The 26,381-nt window shown below is 39.7% G+C and overlaps 10 protein-coding genes and 1 non-coding gene across 16 annotated transcripts; 3 read left to right on the plus strand and 8 right to left on the minus strand.

Moving 5' to 3' along the window:
• Positions 1-294: 294 nt before the first annotated feature.
• LOC108859035 (rhomboid-like protein 20) lies at positions 295-2,794 on the plus strand. Its single transcript, XM_018632880.2, has 8 exons — positions 295-492; positions 606-706; positions 1,082-1,222; positions 1,382-1,448; positions 1,802-1,953; positions 2,042-2,143; positions 2,221-2,346; positions 2,432-2,794. Exons 1-8 carry the CDS (start codon positions 468-470, stop codon positions 2,597-2,599), a joined length of 882 nt encoding a protein of 293 aa, XP_018488382.1. The 5' UTR covers positions 295-467; the 3' UTR covers positions 2,600-2,794.
• On the minus strand, positions 2,767-4,605 carry LOC108859029 (uncharacterized). Its single transcript, XM_018632872.2, has 6 exons — positions 4,206-4,605; positions 4,038-4,130; positions 3,716-3,946; positions 3,536-3,638; positions 3,231-3,460; positions 2,767-3,131 (listed from the first exon to the last, which is right to left on the minus strand). The coding sequence occupies exons 1-6, from the start codon at positions 4,595-4,597 to the stop codon at positions 2,903-2,905; spliced, it is 1,278 nt and encodes a 425-aa protein (XP_018488374.2). The 5' UTR covers positions 4,598-4,605; the 3' UTR covers positions 2,767-2,902.
• A 274-nt stretch (positions 4,606-4,879) lies between these two features.
• Positions 4,880-6,034, minus strand: LOC108859041 (calmodulin-2). The gene is made up of 2 exons (XM_018632887.2): positions 5,830-6,034; positions 4,880-5,516 (listed from the first exon to the last, which is right to left on the minus strand). The coding sequence occupies exons 1-2, from the start codon at positions 5,903-5,905 to the stop codon at positions 5,143-5,145; spliced, it is 450 nt and encodes a 149-aa protein (XP_018488389.1). The 5' UTR covers positions 5,906-6,034; the 3' UTR covers positions 4,880-5,142.
• A 269-nt stretch (positions 6,035-6,303) lies between these two features.
• Positions 6,304-8,643, minus strand: LOC108859032 (uncharacterized). Its single transcript, XM_018632878.2, has 2 exons — positions 8,062-8,643; positions 6,304-7,024 (listed from the first exon to the last, which is right to left on the minus strand). The coding sequence occupies exons 1-2, from the start codon at positions 8,513-8,515 to the stop codon at positions 6,480-6,482; spliced, it is 999 nt and encodes a 332-aa protein (XP_018488380.1). The 5' UTR covers positions 8,516-8,643; the 3' UTR covers positions 6,304-6,479.
• A 671-nt stretch (positions 8,644-9,314) lies between these two features.
• On the minus strand, positions 9,315-11,126 carry LOC108859037 (uncharacterized). The gene is made up of 3 exons (XM_057010901.1): positions 10,733-11,126; positions 10,305-10,429; positions 9,315-9,699 (listed from the first exon to the last, which is right to left on the minus strand). Exons 1-3 carry the CDS (start codon positions 11,070-11,072, stop codon positions 9,499-9,501), a joined length of 666 nt encoding a protein of 221 aa, XP_056866881.1. The 5' UTR covers positions 11,073-11,126; the 3' UTR covers positions 9,315-9,498.
• Positions 11,127-12,703: 1,577 nt separating this feature from the next.
• LOC130495373 (U2 spliceosomal RNA) lies at positions 12,704-12,898 on the minus strand. Its single transcript, XR_008934644.1, has one exon. It is a non-coding gene; the product is annotated as a U2 spliceosomal RNA (small nuclear RNA).
• A 290-nt stretch (positions 12,899-13,188) lies between these two features.
• Positions 13,189-14,886, minus strand: LOC108859763 (uncharacterized). The gene is made up of 4 exons (XM_018633669.2): positions 14,845-14,886; positions 14,286-14,500; positions 13,562-13,969; positions 13,189-13,474 (listed from the first exon to the last, which is right to left on the minus strand). The coding sequence occupies exons 2-4, from the start codon at positions 14,447-14,449 to the stop codon at positions 13,468-13,470; spliced, it is 579 nt and encodes a 192-aa protein (XP_018489171.2). The 5' UTR covers positions 14,450-14,500; positions 14,845-14,886; the 3' UTR covers positions 13,189-13,467.
• Positions 14,860-16,957, plus strand: LOC108856716 (L-2-hydroxyglutarate dehydrogenase, mitochondrial). Its single transcript, XM_018630584.2, is given in 7 exon segments — positions 14,860-14,876; positions 14,977-15,058; positions 15,060-15,362; positions 15,498-15,779; positions 15,878-16,305; positions 16,403-16,562; positions 16,674-16,957. Coding segments are annotated over 7 exon segments (1,383 nt in total). The 3' UTR covers positions 16,785-16,957.
• On the minus strand, positions 16,915-18,987 carry LOC108859036 (ABSCISIC ACID-INSENSITIVE 5-like protein 2). The gene is made up of 3 exons (XM_018632881.2): positions 17,627-18,987; positions 17,473-17,544; positions 16,915-17,172 (listed from the first exon to the last, which is right to left on the minus strand). The coding sequence occupies exons 1-3, from the start codon at positions 18,329-18,331 to the stop codon at positions 17,092-17,094; spliced, it is 858 nt and encodes a 285-aa protein (XP_018488383.1). The 5' UTR covers positions 18,332-18,987; the 3' UTR covers positions 16,915-17,091.
• Positions 18,988-19,173: 186 nt separating this feature from the next.
• On the minus strand, positions 19,174-22,025 carry LOC108859026 (UBP1-associated protein 2A). Of its 4 annotated transcripts, XR_008946524.1 has the most exons (3): positions 20,509-22,025; positions 19,463-19,752; positions 19,174-19,386 (listed from the first exon to the last, which is right to left on the minus strand). XR_008946524.1 is itself a non-coding variant. In XM_018632865.2 (2 exons), the coding sequence occupies exon 1, from the start codon at positions 21,922-21,924 to the stop codon at positions 20,530-20,532; it is 1,395 nt and encodes a 464-aa protein (XP_018488367.2). In that variant the 5' UTR covers positions 21,925-22,025; the 3' UTR covers positions 19,174-19,752; positions 20,509-20,529. The 4 variants fall into 4 exon arrangements, 3 of the variants coding, with proteins under 3 accessions (XP_018488367.2, XP_018488365.2, XP_018488366.2); XM_018632865.2 differs by having other exon boundaries at positions 19,174-19,752; XM_018632863.2 differs by lacking the exons at positions 19,174-19,386; positions 19,463-19,752 and adding an exon at positions 19,905-20,234.
• Positions 22,026-22,226: 201 nt separating this feature from the next.
• On the plus strand, positions 22,227-25,795 carry LOC108859024 (uncharacterized). Of its 3 annotated transcripts, none has more exons than XM_018632862.2 (6): positions 22,227-22,421; positions 22,831-24,629; positions 24,708-24,783; positions 24,871-25,268; positions 25,365-25,463; positions 25,564-25,795. In XM_018632862.2, the coding sequence occupies exons 2-6, from the start codon at positions 22,905-22,907 to the stop codon at positions 25,699-25,701; spliced, it is 2,436 nt and encodes an 811-aa protein (XP_018488364.1). In that variant the 5' UTR covers positions 22,227-22,421; positions 22,831-22,904; the 3' UTR covers positions 25,702-25,795. The 3 variants fall into 3 exon arrangements, with proteins under 3 accessions (XP_018488364.1, XP_018488362.1, XP_018488363.1); XM_018632860.2 differs by having other exon boundaries at positions 22,836-24,629; XM_018632861.2 differs by having other exon boundaries at positions 22,852-24,629.
• The last annotated feature ends 586 nt before the right edge of the window (positions 25,796-26,381 follow it).

Raw genomic sequence — 26,381 nt, forward strand, 5'->3', positions numbered from 1 at the left:
TAAAATAATATTTTAATCAAGAAGACAAATATCTATTTCTTTTTGTCGGCCAGAAGACAAATATAAATGTAAGAAATTCGAACTTTTGCTCAGAAAAAAAAAAAGAAAAGAAAGAAATTCAAGCTTATTTGTAATACAACAATCATTAGCGCTACAATTTGGGATTTAAATTATTAATTTATAGCACCGGGCCAGATTGGCCCAACCCTATAGGAAAGCTTCTGGACCATTCTCTTGATATTATTTTTGCTTTGAACTTTTTGGTCATTTTGTTGTTCTCAAAATAATTATATAAAATTTCTGAATTCGAAATAATTGAATTGAATTTTCTGCAAACACACATCCTTCTTAGAAGAGTAGATCAAAAGTTTGTTGTTGTTAACCCGATCTCGGAATCGGGATTGATCTGTGACGAGCCTGCTCACCGATTGTTTCTTCGTCGCCTTCTCTTCTTCACCCAGGCGAAGATGAACGGCGGTCCCTCTGGTTTCCGTACGTATCACAACCACCCGAACTCTCTCTCGCTTGCTCAGTTTCTTCTCAGCGATTCGTGCCGTTTCCTGATTTTCTGTTTGAGTAATTAAACTTTTCATCTGACTTTGCAGATAATGCTCCGGTAACGAAAGCCTTCGTCATCACGAGCGCTCTTTTCACCGTCTTCTTCGGGATCCAGGGCCGTTCCTCCAAGCTCGGTTTGTCTTACCAGGTATATCACATTTTGCTTTCTTGTATTGTGAACTTCTCACTCGTTTATAGGTCTTTTGTATGGATTTTTACTTTTAGAAGTATCAAAAGTAGACTAGGTTTAGCCAATTTGTAGTTTGTAATCGCATTCATTCATCTGTACAATACAATCTTGGAATCGTGCCATCTACTTTGAATCTGGTAAGCTGTATGGTGCTCAAGTGTTTTAAGTAGTTCAATAGCTGGCAATCTGATCATCTGTTTGTGTGTTGCCAGTGACCTTGCACCTGAAAAAAAAAATGCTTGATTCTAGCTTTACACAAATTGCTATGCAAATCTAATATCTCAAAAGTACAATGTGGGTGTTTTCTTTTTACAAATCTTTTTCTATTTCCAGGATGTTTTTGAGAAGTTTCGAATATGGAAGCTAATCATGTCGACTTTTGCCTTCTCCTCCACACCAGAATTGATGTTCGGATTGTATTTGCTCTACTACTTTCGTGTTTTTGAGAGACAGATTGGCTCAAATAAGTACTCGGTAAGTGAAAATCTTGTTTCTAGGCTCTTCTGGTAGATTTATATCCTCGTGCCTTTTTCTGTTTCTTGTTCCGCTTGGCAAATTGATAACTAAATAGGTACTGGTGATAATTGGTTTGAGGGTTACGAAAGGTTAATTAGATTGTCATTCCTGCTGCAGGTGTTTATCTTGTTCTCAGGGACTTTATCGCTACTACTAGAGATCGTTTTGTTATCACTGCTTAAAGGTACTCATCATTCTGTTTCAAGACAGCCTTAGTCTCCCTCTTTTACTTTTTTGTTAGGATTTGCAACTGTGCTGGCTACTATAAGGAGTGTAGCTGTTGGTTCGCTTACATTAGCTTTGTTACCATTTGTACAAAAATTATGGAGAGAAAATGCACGAGGAAGTTGTGGCTCTCTGTATGAGAGCATATGACTTATTATTACATTAAGATACTGTGATGATCTTTATTGGTTTCAATATCCATCCATTTTATTTCTTCGCTCTAACTATCATGAACATCTTTTATTGGATACTCTTCTGTTCCATGATGTGGTATCATGTGTTATGGTAACTATCTGTTGTTTCTTTTCGCAGATACCACAGCAAATTTACTTACCTCTGGACCATACGGCTTGATATTTGCTTCGTTTATACCCTTCTACTTGGACATCCCAGTTTCAACAAGGTTTCGTGTATTCGGTGTCAACTTCTCCGATAAGTCATTCATATATCTTGCAGGAGTCCAGGTAAACAACGCTATAGGTTTCACTGTATGATTCTTGTAGTGTCCTTAGTCTTAGATGATAATCTTCTCGTTTTTCTTTTATTTTATAGCTTCTACTATCCTCTTGGAAAAGATCCATCTTTCCTGGAGTTTGCGGCATAATTGCTGGTTCCCTGTATCGTTTGAACATCCTCGGCATCCGAAAGGCCAAGGTTTGAACACATCATTGTCTATCTCTCTGTCGAATCGGTGGCTTCTTTAACATTTACTTTATTTGAACGCATTACAGTTCCCCGAGATTGTTGCTTCGTTCTTTTCAAGGCTTTCTTTACCGTCCTTCAGTAGCGCTTCTCTTCCAGCACCAAGCAGAAACATATTTGGGACTACATCACCCAATACAGTTCGCCGAGTAGAGGCAAAACTCCATTCTTTTCTTAGTAACATCAGTTTTGTTAGCCAAACTCTTTTAAGTGTTATCTGAAACTCGCTTTGGTTTACAGAGATCTCAGCCAGCTCCAATGGCGTCAAGTGTGGAGCCATCTGAAGAAGCCATAGCTACATTGGTATCAATGGGTTTCGACAGAAATGCTGCAACACAGGCACTCGTGCACGCCAGAAATGATGTCAACGCCGCCACAAACATCCTTCTCGAAGCACAGTCTCACTAATTCAATCTGTATCAGAAAACAGGGGAGTACCTTTGTTGCTGTTGGATCAACCTTGGAGCCAACATGTCTCACTGTATATGATCAGACTAAAGACCTTACCAACTTTCTCTCTTTCCATTTCTAGTCTTAGGATGATTTGCATAGGTTATGTAGCACAGATTTGCGGGTTAAGAGAAACACTGAAAAATTTACCTATTTGAAACTTCGAAAACATTACAAATCTTATTACATCTGTTCTCACAGAACACATTCTATACAATAACCACCTGGAAACTACAGTGAGTGTTTGGGGCACAACGCACTTTAGCTTGCTGTTTCTTTCTTTTCGTCCATGGTATACACAGGTATCTCCCAGTTCTTGTTCTTTTTGGGATCATCAGTCAAGGTGAGATCTGTTTCGTACTCTCTAAACGTTTTGAAGAATGTTTTGGCTCCCATCATTACCAGTCTCTCCACCATGAACAACTGGTAATTATTCTTGATTACAGGATCCAGAATATCACTAAAATTCGATGAGTAAGCCAGTTTGTACCTGCAATATAAGCCAATCCAACATCATTACACAAGTGAATGTTTGATGTCGTTGAAGAAGACTTTCCAAGGATGTAAGGAAAAGAGTATTCATCCTTACCTGACGGCGAGAGGAGAGAAGAATCCAGGCGTTCTCTCATTAGAACCAATGAAAAGAGTCCTCCCCGGTGGGATCAGCTTCTCTACTCTGTGAAGGATAAACTCGGGTCGTGTATCTCTGTCTAGATGAGGAAACTGAATCCTTTCAACTCCAAACCTGTCTTTTCTTGTTTTCAGTGTATCCCCACGGCGAACATGGATTGCATCATAATCACCGAGTTGTGTTTTTATCTGCAACAAACACCAATTACTTACTCAACCTTAAAAGGTTTCAACCTCAAGATGCAGAGTAGTAAGCCACAATACCTTTTCTGCAGCACTTCTGAAATTTGCAGCTGCCATATTAGGGAGAAACGAATAAGGAAGCATGACGGCGCTACGATTGCCTCTATCTTTGCACTCAACGAACCTGAACCCAAGTTATCACCAATCTCAAAGGGAGTTAAAAGGGGACTACAAATAGAGTTTAGAGGAAGTGATTACTACCATGCAAGAGGACTTGCGGTCCGGTTAATGATCAAGAGATTTGAGTAGTGACTCTCTGTTAGCCTCTGGCGACTGACTCCATAAACATGCGCAATCCCTCTTTCTTCCAACTTCATACTTGTGGATAGAACAAGATGCCATGTTTTAGAGTCGTCCAATATTACAGGTATCTTCTCAGATATGAGATCAATATCATACAAGGAGTCCATTGCACAAGAGCTCCCTACCCAACTAAGACAAAAAAATATATTCCAAATGTGACATTTTGCATTAAAAGATACAGAAGCTAAAAAGAAAAAGAAAATGCATTCAGAGAACTCACCCTTCCTCTGTAGTTTTGTTATCAGCTCTATCGAGTATACCTTTCTTGTTATGTATTGGATTGATGCACATCCCAGAAGGCATTACAAAGGTCCTGCAGCACAGACAAATGAAAAAAATAGTATGAAAAGATTCTATAAAAAGCATTACAAAGATCAAATTGAATTACCTGTTAAGAAACATGGCTTCTTCAAGTGCACACCTCAGGCTAGATTCTTGATGACCCAACCCTGCACAAGTCTCACAGTTTTTTCCAGGACAATCGATTCTATTTCCCCAGTACAAGTACTTCTCTGAAAGCGTGTGCTCTCTCTTTCCCCGAGGAGATCTCACGAAATAATCGATTAGAGTTTGTTGATACGGCAAACCCATTTTTCCGGTAGAGATCACTGAAGAGAGGAGGAGGAGACATGCGAAGATAACTATGCATAACAGAACAAGACGCTGAGATCTAGAAGTGGGTTTGGTTCTCTGAGCTTTGCTCATTGTCGCCATGTTAAGTGTTGAAAGAGTGAACAAGAAGAGATGGCTCAGATAATGCTTTCCGGGTTTGCCGGCCATTAAAAGACTGCCCCTCGAGCTCTCGACACGTAAAGTTTGCCGCACAACAACGCCTGAGCAAACCGGTTCATCAAACCAAACCGAACTGAAATTCGTTTTTTGGGACTAACCTTGTAAAAGCTGATAAGCCAAGATGGATGATTGATCTATCTAGTGGTAAGCTTCTTCATTCCATATCCATTCTCTTTCGTGTTACAATACCATGTCTGAATCATTACATTCTTCTTAGGATCCAAGTATCTTATGTCGAATTCCTACATTTGGAGCTGAGCATAGTGAATGTGCGTAGAATTCAACTTCTTATACATTACTAGAATTAACAAGAAACCACCAAACTAGACGAAGTTACACAATTACAAAACAAAACAAAAGACAAGACTTCAGACACAAAGCATAAAATAGATGGCATTTGGTCTTAAAACAACCAGAAAACAGAACCGAGTCCCATGAATAAAAATTTAACAACATACATAAGTAAATATAAGAATTACATAAAAGAGTTTTTAGTAAGAGAGAGAGAGAGGCAAACCAAAACCAAAAGCACATCACTTAGCCATCATGACCTTAACAAACTCCTCATAGTTGATCTGACCATCACCATCAACATCAGCTTCCTTGATCATCTCATCGACCTCTTCATCCGTGAGCTTCTCGCCTAAGTTTGTCATCACGTGACGGAGCTCAGCAGCCGAGATGAAACCGTTCTGGTCCTTGTCGAAGACACGGAAAGCTTCCTTGAGCTCTTCCTCGGAGTCGGTGTCCTTCATCTTACGAGCCATGAGGTTCAAGAACTCGGGGAAATCAATGGTGCCGTTACCGTCAGCGTCAACCTCGTTGATCATGTCTTGGAGCTCTGCTTCGGTTGGGTTCTGTCCAAGAGAACGCATCACAGTCCCCAGCTCCTTGGTGGTAATGCAACCTGCAAGGCAACCAAAGTGATCGTTCATCATAAAAAACAAGGTTATCATTTTTTACTAAACGACGTCGTCGCTCTATAAAGCAGACAACACGAGACTTATCTGGATCGAAACATTCTCTTTATCTTTTTTTTTTTAACGGATTCAAAAACACGATTGAATCCAGAAACCGAATCTAAAGGATACAAACTAGAGAGATTCATGAATCACAGATCCGTAACATGTACATTGATATAAGATCAATAACCAGAATCAGTTGAAGGCAGATGATGATCACATGTTAGCAAAGTCCTATGCGTTTCACCGAAAACGTACCGTCGCCATCCTTGTCGAATAAGCTGAAGGCTTCCTTGAATTCGGAGATCTGATCGTCGGTGAGCTGGTCCGCCATTGTCGATTTTCTCTTCGTTAACCTGTATATTCCTTTTTCTGGGTGTGTTTAATCTCAAAATGGAGAAATCGAGAGGAGGAAGAAGAAGAAGAAGAAGAGAGTCACAGCGAGGAAACGAGAGAGAAACCGTATTTATCGGATAGCTTTAAGCTATTAACGACTTTTACTCCGACCCGGGTGGGAGTCGGGTCTTGTTTTATTAACCGAAATTGAAATCACTATTATACCCTCACTTTTCTAGTGATTTACGTTAATGCCAATTGACAATGATTTTCTTATTCCGACATAAACAATTTGAGTCGGGGAAGAAGATGGCCTATTCCTATTCCGACATAAACAATTTGAGTCGGGGTGCTAAATATGACATAAACTATTGATCAATGCTAAACACAATCCGAACGATTATATGGCACATCAACAAATTGGGGTGTAAATAATTTACAAAATCAACGTTACATTTTTCTTATGTTTATCCGTTTATATATAGAAGGTTATTCCAAGAAAAATTGAAAATATGGTATCGGTGAAAACTGTCGTGACTAAGACATACAAAGAACCTCAAAGATTGATCACATCAGAACACTAATCTTCTTCTACATGCGTCGAGCGGCAGTGAGTTGGTACTTCCACGTCTGATGTGTCCACGTCCATTTCCTCGTCCGTAACAGTTAGCAGAATCCACCGTCAACTTATGACACTCGTCGTCGTCGTAGTCGGAGAATGAGGATAGCTCGCGAACGGTCTCTGAAATCAAATCCCGACAGATATGGTCATGAAGTGCCAAACCGATCTTAGCCAGTTCTCTTCGTTGACCAGATGCTACGTCCTCACAAACCTGGTTCACGCTCTCCATCAAGCTGTGTCTTACCTTCTGCACCATAGTTGGCATCGTGTCACGTGACTCTGTCGCTGCTTTACTGGAAATGACGTCGTGCATGCCGAAATGGTCGCCGTCGGGTCTAGTGATTAGATTAATGTGGTTGACTTTGTAGGTTGCGTTGTCTTTGTACTCGTGATCGTTCATCGTCGTCGACAACTTTGTTGTGTCAGTGTCCGTTTCGTGTAATGTCGTCTTCGTGTTCTTATTGGTTTGCGTCCTCACGACGGCATCTCCTACCACTGTTAATTAGGCAAATAAAATAATTTTATACGACAACCTGTGTTTATAAGTACTGTATATTATCCATTTTATCATTAGAGTTATCAGAACGAAAAAAAATATTATTGTAAATCATCTATAGTCGTCAAAAAAAAAACACCATTCTTGTATACACCTAGGGTCTTATTAATTTTTCTTATTTTAAATGAAAATAATACCAAGCATATACCTATATTATAAAGTTGGATTTCATCCATAATTTTTTAAAAAAAATATTAGTAAACCCTTTTGTTTTAAAATACCACATATTCTGTAAAAATATTATACAAAATTGTTTTATTCTAACAACATAGGTATATATAATTCATGCTATGTATAATCATTTTGCTTAAAAGTGATACTTGATTTGGTACCATCAAAAACAGTTTGTGGGTCAGAATCAGTAATAAATAAAAATAATGGGTGGGGGCCTAATTAGAAAGGAAAAGTGGGCTTCATGAATAAAGATGCGTCTTTTGCTAAAAGCTGCTAATTCCTTCCTTCATCATTTGTCTAACATGCCTCTTTCTCTACTCTCTTTTGCACTTTAATTAGGCATAAATTGATGCTAGATTAGACTGAGACTAAACTTCACCATTGATTATTCCCCCACCTTTTTTGACTTACTACCAATTTAAACATTATCCTTAATGCCAAATTGCCAACAAACTCTGAAGTGAACTCAACTAATGACAAATGTGACCTCAAATCAAATAAAACATTACATGCATGCATGAATTTGTTACATAAACTTACATTTATCTATCTCTATCCTTTATTAATAAATAAGATAATACGACGAGACTGTTTTCCACTACTGGACATACTCATGATCTCACCACCAACCAAAGAGACAAAAAACTCTTTGGGTCTTTCTACTCTTATCTTCACTATTTGTTACTGCTTTAACTTACACAATGTTCTCTTAATGTTTACTAACTAGAGTTTGTGATTAAATAATCTCACATTTGAAAATAGGTTGAGTTTTCTTTTTGTGATTAGTAAAGTGTGATCATACCAGTGCCGGAGAATTTGTAATTATCACGCGCCGTCTTCGGTGAAACCTTCTTTTGAAGAAGGTAAGTTGTTTTGAGGACGTCGATGGTTCTCCTGAGCTCCTCTAAGTCCCGGTCGCATTTCTCTAACGCTCCGACAAGGCTCACCCTCGCAGCTTCTTCCTCCACTCCTTCGTTGCTTGGAAGCGGCGGCTCGACGGTTCCTAAACCGTTTAATGTATCTTCTGGAGGAGAGGCGTAGACGACGGTTATTTTCTCTTGCTTCTTAGGTCCTAAGGTGATAGATTTGCGGCGGTTGGAGGAGAAGTTGAAGGTGCAGAGGAAGAAGTTGAAGAATCCGGGGAGGCAGCCGGTGGATACGGCTGATGAGTTTGAGTTTCTCCGAGGAGGGTTATGATTCTCCCGCCATGAGGATGAAGGAGAAAGCAAGTTCTCTCGTTTACTCTTCTTCTTCATAGTCCCTTCTTTGTGTTTTTTTTTTTCTGACCTCTTTATTTTTCTTTATAATGTAGCTGGAAACCTTAAATTCCCATTTACTCGATATTGTTTTTTATACATCTCAACGGTAAAATAAAACATTATTCCATTCTGTGATTTAGGTTCTGCTTTCTTTATTATTTTTTCTTTTCACTTTTATTTTACGTTTTTCAACTTTGGTTGGTCCATTGGCACATGGCAAATACTGATGCTTTTACAATGCGAAATATCATGAGCTATAGACATCATAATGTCTTTTTTTTTGGGCAACTTCATAATGTCTTTTATCTTCATTCTTTTCAGTTTATTTAGTGGTTTACTAAGTTACTCTTTGTTTACATCCAAGTATCCAACAAAGTTCATTAAAGTGGTAATAAATAGTGGCCCTAGCTTCTAAATTCAGTTTCTGTAAATAATCCCTGTTGCTCTAAATATTGAAACATATAAAACAGTCCAGGAACAGTGAAGTAGTTAACAAATGAACGAGACAATCAGTTTGAAGTTAATCGAGTTGGCATCAGGAGCTTAGCACGACGCACCATGAGAAACAAAGGGAATGATTATGAGTGTTCTTTAGGATTCATGTCCTTGTGCGTGCAGCATGCTGGTCAGAGTAGATATATATTTTTTTATTGTTGTGAGGACTAAGTTGTGATATCTTTAGTGGCCTTCTGGTTTGAGACCTTAGATCAATTTGCATATTTGTAGGTGACAATTTATGTTTCTAACTGATCTAAATATTAATCCACGCGTATAATCAAATCTGCAAGTCCTGTAGGATCGTGAAACATATACGTAAATGAAACCTAAACATTAGAAGTTTCAGGGTTATAATCACAGTAACAATTGACAAAAGAAACAAAGCCTATTCTATACAAATAAGAGCTAGAAAGAAAGAAAGAAACCAGATTACATAGGAAGAAGTAATCTGGTTTAAAAGCCAAAAGAAAAACAAACATGGATTAAAGATCTTTCCATACTTTGTAGTCGCTAGTTGAGCTGTTGTGCAGATTACTGTCTTGGCAGCCAATCAAGAAAGTAGAACGTACAGGATCAACATTTACTATAGCATGTGCTGTGCCACTCGGACTAACCGCTACAGCCACTTCATCCTCTCCAATTAACACTTCCGCATAACCTTTTTCGACATTGTGATTCTCCAGCTGCACGGATTCATTAATAATGTCAATGAGTTTGGCTCATTTTGACCCGAAGGTAGTAAGTAAATGGAAAACCAAGGCGCAACCGTCAGAGACAGAGGATTAGACTATGTAAAACGAGCTCATTTTACCACATCACTGAACATCTACTTATGTTATTAATCGTTGTTTTTTTTTCAAACTAAGACGGTGACTAGAGGTCCAGTGATCACCGATGAATGATGATTCCAATAGTCACAACATCTTTATGATTCAGAGTGATCATCTTCTAATAAACTGCAGGATCAAGGACCAAATAGGCGAACCCGAATCATAGAAAGTCTATTCTAAGGTTAGTTCTAGAGACCCTACAAACTCCCAAAATACCAGTGTGCTCTTGCATATGTTCAATCCCTACTTATACTCAAGCATGGCAATATGCAATCTATGAACTCCCTCTCTTCGATCTTATTTAACAAGACATATCACTTCACCATCCACCGAAGCATTTGCATACTCAGATAAACAAAAAAAAAACAAACAGATATTCCTTCCTACCAAAGGTTTCAACAGTCTATAGTTCTCCCAAACTATGCTCTCTATCAATGACATGGATGACGGAGACTTACCCTGAACCTCGTCTTGGCTCCCCATAAGACGAAGGTCTCGTTACAAGTATGGTGTCTGTGGTTTCCCCTCAATCCACCAGGCTTGATCTCACCAACATGAATGGAAACACACGTGGCTGCTCCACCTGCAACACAAACCCAAAAAGGAGAGAAAAAAACCAAAGAATCTAAAATCTCCATCCACCGAGAAAAGAGAAACCTTTGATTACAAAATAATCAAACACTTCTTATGCATTCCTATCTATAAATTAAAAACTCTCTCCACTCACTTAGTAAGGCACATTGGTGAAATACTAAGAACTCTTTATCTTAATTAAGCTTATGGTTTTCTCAGTCTCAGTCTCAATAAACTCAACAACACTATCCGAGAGTTACTTCAATTGCAACGAAACCGAAACCGTAATCGGAATCAGTAGAGAGAGACTAACCGTGGAGCCGAGAGTCACGTGCAAGGGTGACCGGATCAAGCAACCATCCACGGTCGTCTTTTCTAATTGGCGAAATCGACGCCGTATCGAACCGGACCAGACTAGCCTTGTCGTCTTCGTCTAGGACCTCGGAATCCGGATGATGATGACTCTTCACCGCCGATGATTTCGTGTGGGAAGTAGACGAGGAGAGGTGAGAAGAGTGCTGTAACCTGAGACTGATCCATGTGAGGAAGAGGAAGAAGGAGAGAAGCAGAGGAATCGCTTGAGGCTTCTTCAGTAGGTTGATCAACGGCGACAATCTGTGGTTCTCCGTCAATGTCCTCCTAGGGTTCGCCATCTTCAACTCTCTGAGCTCTGAGGAGTGGTTAATTTTATATTAAACAATTATCATAAATTATGGATTAGTTGAACGGGAAAATTCCTTAAAAATACACAAACTGAATTTCTTTTGCTGAAAAAATACACGAACTTTTTTGGCTTCCCAAAAAATACACAAATTAATTTTGATTGTCCATAAAATACACGAACTTTTGAATTTTGAAGGTTTCACACCTCGATTTTAACGGTGTAAACAGTGACTAACAGAATAGTAAGACGCCGTTAGACGCCGTTAACTCTGAATAAAAAGTTCATGTATTTTATGGACAACCAAAATTAGTTCGTGTATTTTTTGAGAAGCCTAAAAAGTTCGTGTATTTTTTCAGCAAAGGAAATTTAGTATGTGTATTTTTAAGGAATTTTCAAATGGAGTTTGGATATTTTATATCCTATTCAGATGCTAAATATCTGGACCCAATACAGATCCAAAATTTTATATTTGTAAACTTTCGGTTTGGTTTTGGACCGAATATTTTCGGATCAGTTCCGATCCAAGTTTTTGAATCCGGCTAAAATATCTAGACCTAATCTTGACATTTTAGCCGGATTCAAAAACTTGGATTGGAACTGACCCGAAAATATTCGGTCCAAAACCAAACCGAAAGTTTACAAATATTTGTTGGATCCAAAACTCTTCTACTTGAAAGAATTGAAACCAAAAAGAACTGATCTGAATAGACCCGGGCCTAATAAAATCGACACAAATATTCAATCCGACAAGATCTTTCTGCTAACAATTTTGTTATTATTTTTGCAATATTTTTTAGTTTTGTTTTTGTAACAGAAACATTTTTAATTAATATGAAACTTTCAATGTAAAATTTAGAGTTGTTTGTGAATTTTTAGATATATATGATAGATTTCGACTAAATTGGACTCAACAAATATTTGTGAACTTTTGGTTTGGTTTTGGACAGAATATTTTCGGGTCAGTTCCGATTCAAGTTTTTGAATCCGGCTAGACATTAATTCGGTCCAAAATCAAACCGAAAGTTTACAAATATAAAATTTCGGACCTGCATCATGTGGTAGAGAATGTGTTTTTTCAGGTCTTTGGGTCGGGTTTGGGCCGTTTTTTTTCGGATCTGGATTTTTCAGATCGAAAATATCTGGTCCAAAACCAAACCGAAAGTTTACAAATATAAAATTTTGGATATGTATTGGGTCCAGATATGTAGCCTCTGAATAGTATATGAAATATCCAAACTCCATTTGAAAATTCTTTAAAAATACACATACTAAATTTCCTTTGCTGAAAAAATACATGAACTTTTTAGGCTTCCCGAAAAATACACGAACTAATTTTGGTTGTCCATAAAATACATAAACTTTTTAATCAGAATTAACGGCGTCTAACGGCGTCTTACTATTCTGTTAGTCACTGTTTACACCGTTAAAATCGAGGTGTGAAACCTTCAAAATTCAAAAGTTCGTGTATTTTATGGACAATCAAAATTAGTTTGTGTATTTTTTGGGAAGCCAAAAAAGTTCGTGTATTTTTTCAGCAAAAGAAATTCAGTCTGTGTATTTTTAAGGAATTTTCTCTTAGTTGAACTTAATTTTAAGATTAAAGTTATAACTGTTGATTTGGTGGGTTGGGCCAGCCCGTGCAATAGTGCAACGCATGGGCGACTCATGAAAGCCCAGATAGCAAGCTATCTTTTTGGAATTTCTCCCTTAATAAATACATTTAATATCAAGCAGGCCGATGGCCCACATATCAGATATCAAACTGATAAGAACAGATACTACACTTGATCTTAGCCAAAAGGCCGAGAAAGGTATGAGTTGTAATGTGGGCTTCGCTTCTCTTTTATACTGCTGAGGTTTTACTAACGTATTTATCTTTCACCGATGTGGGAGCTTTTAAAAGGAGTCAAAAGAACCGCCTATGCTAAGGATAATCAATACGACGTCGAACCAGCACTATCTTCTTCTACTTTTAGTCTGAGGTTTGGCTATCTGGTTCTTGTCATTTTTAAAGCATAGTCTGAAGATCTCAAATGCTTGCATAGCTATGTAAATCCATAAGATGTTTGTGAGCTTGTGATATCTTTGAAAAAAGGAGAAGTGGGAGAAAATAACTCAGGGCATCAATGCTTATATTAAACGTATCCATCTGCAACGATGCAACCAAATACATACAAGGCTATACAGACTCTCTAGCACTGTTTGCTGGTGACTTGCTTTGTGTAGATCAGAGGGTTTGATCTTTCCACGTCTTGCAGTGACCTGAGTTTAAGTCTTTCACAACTTTCATGGCATACAAGGAGACACAGCTTGTCAAATTTTGCTGGTCCCTGTCCATTCTTGAGCCAGGTTTCGGTTGTGTTTGTCGCTTTCAAGGTCTTGAGCTAAAACCTGTAAACGCAACCAAGAGTTTTTTCATTCATTGGAATCATCACTAGAGCTTTAAAGATTTGCCCAAAACTGTGTCTAACTACATACTTGAATGAGTCTAGGAAAAGTCCAAGGGCGAGTCCGGTCTTCCAATAGTTAAACATGGTGATTATGCTCCGCATCTTGTTGATTAATGGAACGGATGCTCTGTACATTAAAGCTCCGATGCATTCGACTATGATTACAGCCAATGCAGCGGATAAAACATCCCAGTCTCCTGTTTGTCCTATAAACGTAGAGAATGCAGTTGCAGAGTAGAATCCCACCAAGAGAAAGAGCAGTTTCTTGGGAAGATCTTTCTTTATCTCCTGAATTTTCACCAGAAGCTTTGCTCTGAGATCTTGTATGGCTTTGAGTAGTCTTGGACGTGTGGAGCTTTTATTACTTGAAGAACCGGATGGCGGATCTGTTCGGCTCCCACCAACCGAGCTCCTGACTGTTGTCCATGACATTCTCCTGGAAAAATCCAAAAGACACACAGTTAAAATAGGACATTAGAAAGCTAAAGTCATCATCAGATCTTCTTTAAGACACATGAAACAACAAGCTGAAGTGTGCAAAAGGGAATGCTTCTAAATGAAATTTTGACACAAGCAAAAACTTAAGGACGTTACTACTCCTTAGTACAATAAAGCAACAAACCATGGTTAGATATATAGTTCAGTTTGATACAAGCAATAGGCTTGGAAACTTAAGGACCTTACACTACTCCTTAGCACAATAAAGTAACAAACCATGGCTTTAGTTATGGTCTCTTAAGTTAAGAACTGACCTTTGATGTCTGCCCAACAAAGGCCGTGTAGGACGAAGGAAACGACAAACAGAACAAAACTCGAAGCAAGCGGCAAGATAGAAAGCACCCTTGTCTCCAAAACTCCTCCTTGGCAAGAACTTACTTCCACAGCTAGGTAATGCCACGGTGATGGCAAATCCCATGAAACAGCTAGAAGAAACGTTGGTCTATCTGACCCCACACGCAGCTACTTCCTAGACCACAAACTCTCAGCATATCAATTCCACAATCCAACCAAACAGCAAATAGCAGCTGATAAACAAAGAGACCCCAAAGTGGATTCAAGAACATTTCAATAGGCTCAAGTCAATATATCAAAAGGTGCCACCATATACAATTCAGCTAGGCATTTACACAAACACCTTGTGCACAATTACATATAAACTTTGTCCAGTTTCCTAAGTTCATCAACCCCTATTACTCTAAAATCAATCCCAAAATCAATCATTTACACATCCTACTGATTGAAAAAAACTAAATTTCAAAACCAGATTACGATTTAAAAACAGCAGAAAGAAACTAGATAAAAAAATGTTACCAGCTAGCCATAGCTATGGGTGAAGGAGAAAAGTACAAAAATGAAAATTAGAGGAAGAAGAAGTGTCTCACCGCTGAACTGAAACGGCAGTGTTTCGGCAGGTATCGTCTGGGCTGCAACATGTAAGTAAAGCCCAATAACAAAAGCCCATCAGTATTTATGCTGTCTAATCGTCACGACCACATTTGCTTCAGGACAAGAAGATTCAAAGAAGGAAGAAGATGCTAGCTTCTCTTGGTAGAAGATGGACGAGATTGTCAACGAGGAACCCAAAACCGACATGGAAACTGGTCAACGGAAGAGGAGTAAGCTCCGGAGCGAAATCGATAGCTAAAGAGAGAGTAGACGCCGTCGTGATCGGTGCCGGAGTCGTGGGTTTAGCGGTGGCGCGTGAGCTCAGTCTCCGCGGAAGAGAAGTGCTTATCCTCGACGCCGCCTCATCGTTCGGCACAGTCACGAGTTCCCGCAACAGCGAGGTCATCCACGCCGGAATCTATTATCCTCCAAACTCTCTAAAGGTACAACCTTTCTATTTAAGGGTCTCGCAATCGAAGTCCTTCTGAACTCTTTAAAGATACAACCTTTCTATTTAAGGGTAGATTCAAAGTCCTATGGACTCCTCTAAAGGAACAATCTTGTGGACTTTTGATCAGGCCAAGTTTTGTGTAAGAGGAAGAGAGTTGCTGTATAGGTATTGCTCTGAACATGGAATCTCTCATAGGAAGATTGGTAAGCTTGTGGTTGCTACAGGATCCTCTGAGATACCGAAGCTGGATCTGTTGATGCATCTCGGAACTCAGAATGGAGTTTCGGGTTTGAGGATGTTGGAAGGTTTTGAGGCGATGAGGATGGAGCCGGGGCTTCGATGTGTTAAAGCGTTGCTCTCTCCTGAGTCTGGGATAGTGGATACACATTCCTTCATGCTATCTTTAGTGGTACTACTACTATGTCATCTCTTCTTTTTGATATGTTAGGATCTTTAGGGTTTATGGAGTTGGGGAAGAAGAGTTTTGACTTCATGGTTTGCAGACAGGGACAAGCAGAGAACAGTCACGCAACGTTCTCGTACAATACAGTGGTTTTAAGCGGTCGTGTTGAGGAAGGGAAGATGCATTTGTTTGTTGCGGGAACTGGATCGTTTGAGTCTCGGTGTGAGGGAGTAGCGGAGCTTGAGCTGATACCTAACCTCGTTGTTAACTCTGCGGGGTTAGGTGCTCAAGCTCTAGCTAAGAGATTCCATGGGTTAAGTCACCGGTTCGTTCCTTCGTCTCACTATGCTCGTGGATGCTACTTCACGCTGTCGGGTGCAAAGTCTCCGCCTTTTGATAAGCTTGTGTATCCTATACCTGAGGAAGGAGGTCTTGGTGTTCATGTCACTGTTGATTTGAATGGACTTGTGAAGTTTGGTCCTGATGTTGAATGGATTGAATGCACAGACGACACATCAAGCTTCCTCAACAAGTAATGATTGCATCTGTCATGAAAACTCTCATGTCTCTCTTTCTTGTTTGTTTAGAAGTTACTCAAGATCTTTATTCTTCATGCTGTTTGAATCCAGATTTGATTATGGTGTAAACCCACAACGAGCTGAGAAATTCTACCCAGAGATCAGAAAGTACTATCCTGGTCTCAAAGATGGATCGTTAGAACCTGGTTATTCAGGCATCCGTCCCAAACTTTCCGGACCTAAACAGCCTCCAGCAGATTTTGTCATACAGGTAATCTTTTGTTCTCGAAAGCATCAGACATATAACTCTTTAACATTGTTCTCTATGGCATCTTTGGTTTTGTTATGAAAGCATTTGTTGTCTCATGTGTTGTTGATACAGGGAGAGGAGACTCATGGAGTTCCTGGTCTCGTGAATCTCTTTGGCATCGAGTCGCCTGGTTTAACTTCAAGCTTGGCTATTGCAGAACATATAGCAAACAAGTTCTTGTGATGGAAGTTAAGATAATGTCTATATTTGAGAACAACTCTGGCTCATGAGTAAATGACTTGTCAAATTCAAACAGTTTTCCTCTCTTTGTGATTCATTTTTCAGACTGTCTACAAAGTGACGTTGTCTTCAATTTTTATACTCAAAGAAAAAGATTGCTGTTGCTACTAAAATAACTCCGAATGTTTGTAACAAACTTAACAGAATTGCTCCAAGTCAAGAATGTACAAAGAAACAAACTGTTTTCCACTCTCTTCGTTTTATAAGCAAACCGATACAGATGCAGAAAAAAAAGAGTATTGAAATCGGATCAGAAAGGAGCTGAGCTTGTCCTCCTCAGCTGCCGCTTGGGATCAGGTGGTGGTGCACTTGGGAGGATCTTCTCTACTTCCTGCAAAGTAAATAAACAAAAGCTCAAACAATGTAACGTAAACTATCAATCACAAGTTTGTCATAAGAGTAAAAAAAAGTGTTGTAATGTGTTATGTTTGAGCCAAACGACTCTTACAAGAGATGATGCAACCTATTTATCCTTTCTCTCGTTCATAGTTTCATTTCCTATCATCTACTGTCTACTATGCTTGTGCCTAACTCCGTACTTAGCTAATTCTTCTATCATCTACCATTGCCTCTAGTTGGAATGGAAGACACAATCAATGCATGTATAAGGGCTAAGGCTGCAGAACATTACCTTTTGCCTCTTGAGTCTTTCATTTTCTTCTTCTAACCGTGAAACTTTGATCTCTAACTCATGAGTATAAGCCTGCCCATCAACACCCAGTGTTAGTCACCAGAAAGAGAGAAAAAAACACAACATTTGCAATTACAGAAAGTTGTTGTCACACCTGTTTCCTAGCACGAGAACGAGCAGCAGACTCTCTGTTCTTTATCATTCTCTTCTGTTTCCTCTCCACAGTCTTCTCCACAACTTCCCCTGAAGCTAACCTCTTCCTCCCTGGAGTTTGCGTATCTGATAAACCACCCATCAAAGAAGACTGAGATACCATTACTTGCATGTCTGCAACCGGATACGGCATGAATGACTGAGGCTGCGGCATTGACGGAAGCTGATGATACTGAACCCATGGCGCAACCGGAGTTATGTTTTGCTCCATACCAGCACTTCCACCAGGAACAGTCTCGGTGACCACTCCTGCTTTCAACAACAAGTCCTCAAGCGTCATTTCGCCTAAAGTAGGCTGCTTATCTCTCCTCTCATGACGACCACTACCACCTCCATTCTTGTCCTGCTGAATGTCTTTCCAGACCTCCTCGACAGTCTTTTTGCTAAGATCCCGCGGCAAAGTCAAGCTTCCCTGACGAGAGAGACCCTCCTGAGTTGCAGCACCGTTCATAGCCATGGAAGATGGCTGATTAGCTTCAACAGAGCAAACACTCTTGAGAAGCTCGTCAAGATTCATACTTCCAAGCGCTTTGCCAGAACTCCCCAAATGGGTTTGGACCTCGTCGAGTGTTAAGCTATAAAGAGAGCCTTGCCTATTCAAAGACTGAGATCTAGCTTCTTCAACAACACCCCTCTGAGAATCCATAAGCTTTTTTTTATAGAAAGGGAAAAAAAAACACTAAAACAATCCTGACCCCACAAAATCAGAGAAACCCTAATCTTAACAGTAACGCGGAAATGCTCTCTACACGAAAGAGTTCATCAAATCGGAGGCAAAGGTAACACCTTTTTGTTTTCCTAAGGTTGACTCGACAAACATGCAAGAGCAGAGAGACAGAACATCGAAGAGGAAGAAATCAACGCGTTGTTGTAGCAATCTAAAAGGGTGTTGGGGATTGCATGCAGCATCGGGTGGGGCTATGGAATGCAGATGCTAAACATGGAGATCGGAAGAGAAGGTCGGCGATACAGAGACGCTTGCGAGGAAGATACTAAAAAGGTACGATCTTTTGGGAAAAAAGGGTAAACGAATTTGAGCTTCGAAAGGATCAGATCTAAGCGAGGGAGATTTGGAGTTTTTTTTTTTTTGCTTTCTCGAAGTGATGGAAAGAGGAACGAAAACTGGTGCAGAGTGATAGAGAGAGAGAGAGATTTACAAAGCAGACCTAGACTCTGTGTCTGTGTGAGAGAGTCTCTCTCTCTCTTGTTATTTTTCTCTTTTGTTTTCGCGCAGGATGAGAGAAAAAGGAGAAGAGAGAGAGAAACCTTTTGATTGAGAAAGTGACACTCTGATACTGTGGATGAATTTTCAATGCATTTCTTTTGAGTAGTCGAAAGATAAAAACGATGGTGCCTGAGTGCTAAAGATAGCTTTAATTTTTTTTTAAATGGTAACTGTGGTTAGTGTCTAGCGATTACTTTAATGAAGGTGGGATATCGAGTTTATTCCCTTGGAATAATTAACACAACATGTGCTCTCAGCAAGCCTTCTAATCAATTAGGGCTTTTAATTCATCCTTCCATACACTTAAATTTGATTACATAACCTCGAACTGGAAGTAGCACATTACAGATCTCCAAAAACGTAACTGCAGGAAATAAACATCTTCACATGTTGTCGGAGAAACACAGCTCAAAAGTTTTGCCCCTTTTTTGCATTTGCCTCTCAAGACAGTTTTGAAGTATATTACAAATCCTTAGCTGCGTTCAAAGCTGAGAACAAACATTAGTTTCTTTCCCTTTCTTTCACTGGACTCAGCAAAATGGGTACAACAACCTAATAAGGCAGTCCTGTTCTGTCAGTAAGATCAGCAGCATGCCTAAAATGAGGTTTCAAAGTTTTGCCATAACTCCCGAGTATCTCTTGTGAAGCTTTTGTAGTCTTGGCCAAGTGGTTGATGGATGTTTAACAGCATACATCACAAAACCTTGGAATCACTCTCCGAGCCAGATCTCTCCAAAACCAAGACTATCTGAGACGGTCAATGCCCGTACAGGGCAGCAGCTTCAGCTTCCAAACTGGACAGGAGAGACGGATAAGTCTTCGCTCCGAACCATCTGACTGTACTGTGTTATCCATAAGAAGCCAAACATATTACAAATATTCCAGAATCTTGCTACTAGGTAAAATAAAATAACTCATATACTACAAATATAATTCGAGAATGATATACTGCAGGCAGAAAAAAAAATACATGAATGAAACCACGAAGCAGAGAGATCGAATCAAACTTTATAAAACTTGAAAAAACTTAGAATCTGAGTTTTACAAACGAAAGTTCTTAACATGTTTCAGAAAACTGAAAACATAGACATAACTCTGAAAATAGTACATTGTTTTTTAAGGAATAGCATAAAGAGAGTAGTTGGTGAAAAGAGAGAGAAAAAAAAACAAGTAGATGAAAACTAAAACTCCTTAAAAGGTTTTATGAGTTTGGCCTTATGAGCGACCAAAGAGTAAACATTTCATAAAGACTTCATTTGCATCAGGCTCCTTATAAACTTCAGAAGAATCACCAGGCCAATATTAAAAGACTGATTTCTGATATCTGCACAATCAATTTCAGAAATTAAGAAATGGGTTTTCACAATCTCAATCTCTGCAAACACACAAAACCCTTCAGAAAACAGTTAAAAGTAACAAAGTGTTGCATAGGAATTGCAAAAGTAACGTCTTCTTATCACGTGATGCAAAACAAAACCGACAAGAGGCAAACCGTATGGATTAAGACACAGAAAGTTTTGTCTTTAGAAGTCAGTTCAATGTAAAGCATATTAAGTTATAAATAATAAAAAGTTAAGAGAGGATATTCATTGCTCTACCTGAGTTGCTACATGATACGTCTACTGGCCCATGTAAGGATAATGCCCGACACCATGTTGCCCTCTTCCTGTACCACCCTGACCAGGTGGAGGGGTCTGATATCCACCTTGCAACCCAGGTTGTCCACCGTACCCAGGAATACTCCCAGGTGTCATAGGTTGAGTTCCATAACCAGTTGGCATCCCAACTCCAGCCCCTGGGTTTACACCTGCAGCTGTCCCCAGCGAACCCAACAAAGCCTGCCCAAGAGCTGGGTTAAACGCCAAACCTCCCTGCGTTGCTAACAAAGCTGTCAAGGCCTGTCCAAAGGCTGGGTTCATCGCTTGAACTGGAGTACCCATCCCGGCTTGGTTACCAGCCATGAGATGTCCATGACCAGTAGGGGTACCGTAACCACCACTGTTATCATTCCTCGGGAAACGAGGATTGTTGTTAAACTGTTGCTGCTTGCCAGGTTTAGGACCATCTATGGCCTTCTGGCAATGCAAGACGTGGCCCTCGAAGGTCTTGTGCGGCTCTTCTAAAGCCCTCTTGGCGCTCTCAGCTGACTTATAAACAAAGAGACAGAAGCCTTTAGGTCTCCCCGTATACTTATCAAGACCCAAAGGACCTTCCTCAATCTCACCGAACTTCGAGAAAAACGCAAGCAGCTTCTGAGGATCGAGCTCTGCTCCAACGTTACTGACATAGATCTTCTTCTGAGTATGCTCGGAGTTCGAATGCTGAGCAGGAGCAATAGAGGCACCTGAGGAAGCAGCTACAGGGTTGTTTCCTCCAAAGACTGGTCCTTTAGAAGCTAACTGACACGCAGTCATACGACTCCCGATCTTCTTCTGAGGCTGCTTAAGCGCGTGACGAGCACCTGATCTAGACTTAAACAGAATAAATCCATATCCTTTAGATTTCCCCGAGACCTTATCAAACACAGCCTTGCAATCTTCGATCTCTCCGTACTGCTTGAAAGCTTCGATGAGCGTCTCGGTTTTAGTATCCCATCCAAGCCCGTGCACGAAGATCTTCCTATGAACAGGATCCTCATCAGCCACTTCGCGGATTCGACTTGCCACATCGCGATGCTTCTCCGCAGCTTCTTTGAGAAGACTCAGAAGCTGTTCCTTCGAAAACGGTTCCAACAGATCTTGAATCGGCTCGTCGTCGTCGTCGTCATCTCCTTGATGATTCCCAGATCCCGACGCCGCCGCCGCCACCACCATACGATTGTCATCTTCTTCTTCTTCTTCGTCATCATCGTTGTCGTCATCTTCGACTTCCTCCTCGTGCTCTTCCTCTACTTCCTCGTATTGGACTTCTTTCTGATTAAGCTGATTGTTGTTGGTTGCAATCTTCTTCTGCGACGACGGCTCAGAAGAAGCCTCGGCGGTGAGTTGCGCTTCGAGCTTTCTCTTCTTAGCCATGGCGGCGTTAAGGTTCCGAACTCTTTATTGGAGATTTAGGGTTTCGAAATGTTCTTTGGTTGCTGATTGATTGATCTCTCCTTATCTACGCCGCCGTGCTGCTCAACTTGCTATATGAACCTCATGTTCTTATCTGAATACAATTACATTTTTACCCCTTCAATCGAGCTTAAAGGCCTATTACATTTTCATTGGGCTTAAAGGCCCATTTACAAAAAGCTCCAAAAATGGTCAAAGATCCCGCCAAGTGTTTCCCGCGAGAGCCTCCACGGCTAATAATAAAGTGGTCATTCTCCCTCTCTCGCTTCTTCCGCCCTTCCTTTATTCCAACGAGCCTCCCAGATACTCACTCCCTCTCTTCTTCTTCGTCTTTGTTTTATATCATTTTCTCCCTCTTGTTTAAACCCTAGATTGATTAGTTTCGAGCTCAAAGCCCAGTATTCAGCCTTCAGTTTCCTTCCATCTGAATCTAATTAAGCGTTCGATTACGATTTAAGGTAGATTCATCTCATCTCTCGGGTCTAGATTCGGTTTCTGTTTGATTACATTCATCTGATTTCACCCGGATCTGCTATTATCTTTTCTATTTTACTGCAGCTAAGGTGTCGTTGTAGCGAATTAGGGTTTTTCGCATGCTCCTTAGTGAATCTAATTAATTATTTTCAATTAGATCCATTTGAAGTCGGATCTATGCAATTGATATTCCATGAAATGAGTTTCGCCTTGTTAATTGTTAAAACCCCTAAAAACCTAATCGTTGCATCCTCGAACTCAGATTTGTGTAACTGTAGAAGATTGTTTGTTGACTTACTTGCGTTAGTAAGCTCGTTGAAGTTCGTTTCTATGCTTTGGCTTGGATGAAATTTTAGGTTATTTGATTGTTAGCTATGTCCTTATATCAAACAGTTCAGTTGGTGTGGATTTCAGGTTATTCCTAGCTTAATCTGTAGCTCTACGAAGTGATTGTGTTTAAGATTACAATGGTGGAGGTCAGGAGCAGCACCCGTTTGAGTTCCCAGTTGCATTGTATCCGTGCCATTAAAGACGGATCGATCGAAATAGTGGCGAATGTGGTTGCTAGTGGGAAGTCGAAGCTCAAGTTTAAACCTTTGGTTGATGTATACAATCGGGGAAACACTGAAGGTGAAGTGCCGATGGTGATGTCGAGAGTGGTCAGGGAGTTGGAGAAGGATTGTGAGATGACACATGGTGCTGAGGTGGATGCGGAAAATGATACAGAAGATTTTGATATGACACTGGAGAAGGTTCGGAAACAATGCAGAGAAAATAAAAGGAAACGTAGAGGTGATACTGAGACAGTTTCGCTGGTTAAAGTTAAACAAGAGTCCTCCTTGACTCTTGAAACGGAAGAGGAAGGATGTGAAGTTGAGGAGCCTCTTAGCAGTTGGAGTACGAAGAGAAGAAAGAAGAAGAAGAAAGAGCGTAAAACAAAGTGTGGTTCTACTTCCTCTCCATCTGCGAAGAAAGTTGATTTGCCTGTGTTGTGTGATGTCAAGCCCGAGGCTTTCTGGGATGAACTTGTTGTAAGTTGCCCTGTGACTATCGACGTGAATCTGGAGAATCAAACTGAAGATGAAGGATGTGACGTTGAAGAGCCTCTTAGCAATTGGAATACGAAGAGAAGTAAGAAAAAGCAAGAGCTTAAAACAAAGTGTGGTTCTACATCAACTCTATCTGCAAAGAAAGGTGATTATCCTGTGTTATGTGATGTCAAGACTGAGGCTTCTTGGGATGATAGCTATTTGGTTCCTGAAGCCATGAATATCATTGCCACTGATCCTCTACTAGATTTTGACAAAGAGACAGAATCTACTTCAAATAAGGAGCTGGTGGAAGAGGTTATGCATGACTTGGCCAAGGACACAAGAGTGATTCTATATTGCGGTCCAGAGGCAAATGCTCCTGGAATGGTAGCCACTGAAGAGCCCATAACTACAAAGCCGGTTGACAAAACTGTTGAACATGCATCAGAAGTGTTCATCGATGCAAGGAAAGCTCCATGTTATCTTGTTGATACTCTTGCTCTTCACAACGTTTTGTGCAGTAGTGCGTCTAGAGAGGAGGATGTATTAGAGGTGACGCAAAATTCAGAATCTGAGACCATTGCCTGTGTCAAGCACCTCAGTTATACTAATACATGCTTGGGGAGCGAAGAAGTTAAAGAAGATGAGGAAAGCAATGATTCAAAGACTAACTTGGACATGATCACAACTGGTTTAGAGATTATGAAGATAAACGCTCCAGAAATACTTGCTGGCTTAGACATGACCGTAACTGGTTTGGAGATTGTGAAGGTTGATGCTCCAGAAATGCTTGCTACTGATACCTCAGATTCGCTCACCATGGATTATGGGAACGCCGAGCTTGTGTGGGGAAACGAAGACATTGCTAAAGATGAGCTTCCTGAAGCAACTGATATTCTCCAGTTGCACGTCTGCTGTGATTCAGTGGATAATTTGCAATCAGTTCCTGATGACAGCACAATTTCAGGAGAAAAAGATCATCTACCAGAAAGATTGCAACAATCTTCATCCTCAGGGAATGTAGTAGATGAGGCAGGAGACCAAAAATCATCACAACTCTTTCAGGCACCACCTGATGAGGTTAAAACCGCTGAAGAGAGTGACAGTATCCAACAACAAGAGCTACACTCTCGACCTGGAAAACTACTCTCAGGGAGAAAGGTATGTCCTGTGTGTAATTTTCTCGTATTACATTCTGTTTCTTAAAGCACTTACTCACTACATACATTTGGTTTCCAGACTTTATCTCCCAACTCTCAAGCAAAACTTTGCAAGGCAATGGAGCACACCGATTCACCTGAGAAGATGTGTAAAAGTAAGTGAATTGACACAATCGTTAAATGTATTTTTTCACATTTTCTCTTTAGATTCTTATCTATTTTTTTTTTTTTACAAAATCCAGAATCCAAAGGAAAACTCTACTTCAGTAGCCACAACTCACATAGGATCCTTAAGGCGCATGGGCTGGACAGCATCGACCGAGTGGAAGTGGTTCCAAATCCAAAGCAACCCATTCGAAAAGCAAACAATAACACTCGGCAAACGCAGTATCAAAGAGCCACAAACAAGTTTTCCCGTCGAGTTACCCAAGCAGCAAAGCAACAGCCTTTTAGCACTGGACGCACCTCGTTACAAGGATGTACACAGAAAGCTATTGCCTTCTCACAAGGGCAAATACGTGATTTCCAATATGTTGCAGCTAAGCTCACGAAAGAGCTCAAATCGATGAGACAGATCACAAAGAGATGTCTCCTAGCTGAAAGCAACCCCTCCAACATGCCTGAGTGTAACTTAGATGAGGTACTTTTAAACCAAATGAAGTTCTCGTTTTCAATGTCTTAACTTCACTGTTGTTTTCTCAAAATAATTTTCTTATTACTGGATATCTCTTGTCAGGTGAAAACTTTGATTGGAAAAGCAGAAAAAACTGAAGAGAGTAGCAAGAAATGGCTTTCGATGATTGAACGTGACTGTAATCGGTTTTGCAAACTCATGGTTTGTTTCTTACACTCATTACATTCACTGACACAAAACTTTTCTTGTATTCATCTTCCTTGAGCTCATAACTTTTCTGCATTCTCTACTTTTTTCACAGGGTATGGTCAAAGAAGATTCTCCAGATACTGAAAATATTGTTGTTCAGAAGGAAAAGAAGATTAAGTTCGCAGATGATGCAGGAGGAGATCTTTGCCATGTCAAGGTTTTTGAAGTTGATTTAGAATCTGAATCATAAACAACAGTGTGTAGACTAAGTGTAAACTCTCATTATTTGTATATTCATGTTTTGTATTTCACTTGATATAAGGATTATTCCCACATTACAGCAACTACAACCTCTCAGATTGATCTGATAATAAGCAATAAACAAAATTAAAGTATTAACCCTTTTACCGACTGAAACCGACCATTGAGACAAAACCCAAAAGGAGAGTTTCCAATTGGGCCCAAATTTTATTTGGCCCATAATTTTGAAGGATGCTCACTCAAATAAAGATTCGTAATCAGTAAACTAAATTATTGCTAAAATCCCCTAGTATATATTTGAGAAGTGATTTGCCACATGTCTTCTCTACAATCGTTTTCACAAAAAAATATGGCGTGGCTATTAAGATTGATGACATGTCATATGGTTAAATATGACATGGACAATTACATTTAATGCTGATATATTTTTTTGAAAATCTTTTTAGAATATGGCAATAACTCATATATTAGATTTAATATTGATTTATATTTTTAGTAAACTTTGGGAAATATGGTAATAAGTCATAAATCATCACTAAAATAAATATATTCAAATATGACATTTTGAATTTCGAAATATTATATAATTTATTTTTATAATTATAAAATTTTTATTATCTAAAATTTTCTAAATTTTCTGAATTTTAAAAAATTTAAATTGTAATATCA

This window comes from Raphanus sativus, chromosome 5 (assembly GCF_000801105.2).
Source record: "Raphanus sativus cultivar WK10039 chromosome 5, ASM80110v3, whole genome shotgun sequence".
Taxonomy (NCBI): domain Eukaryota; kingdom Viridiplantae; phylum Streptophyta; class Magnoliopsida; order Brassicales; family Brassicaceae; genus Raphanus; species Raphanus sativus.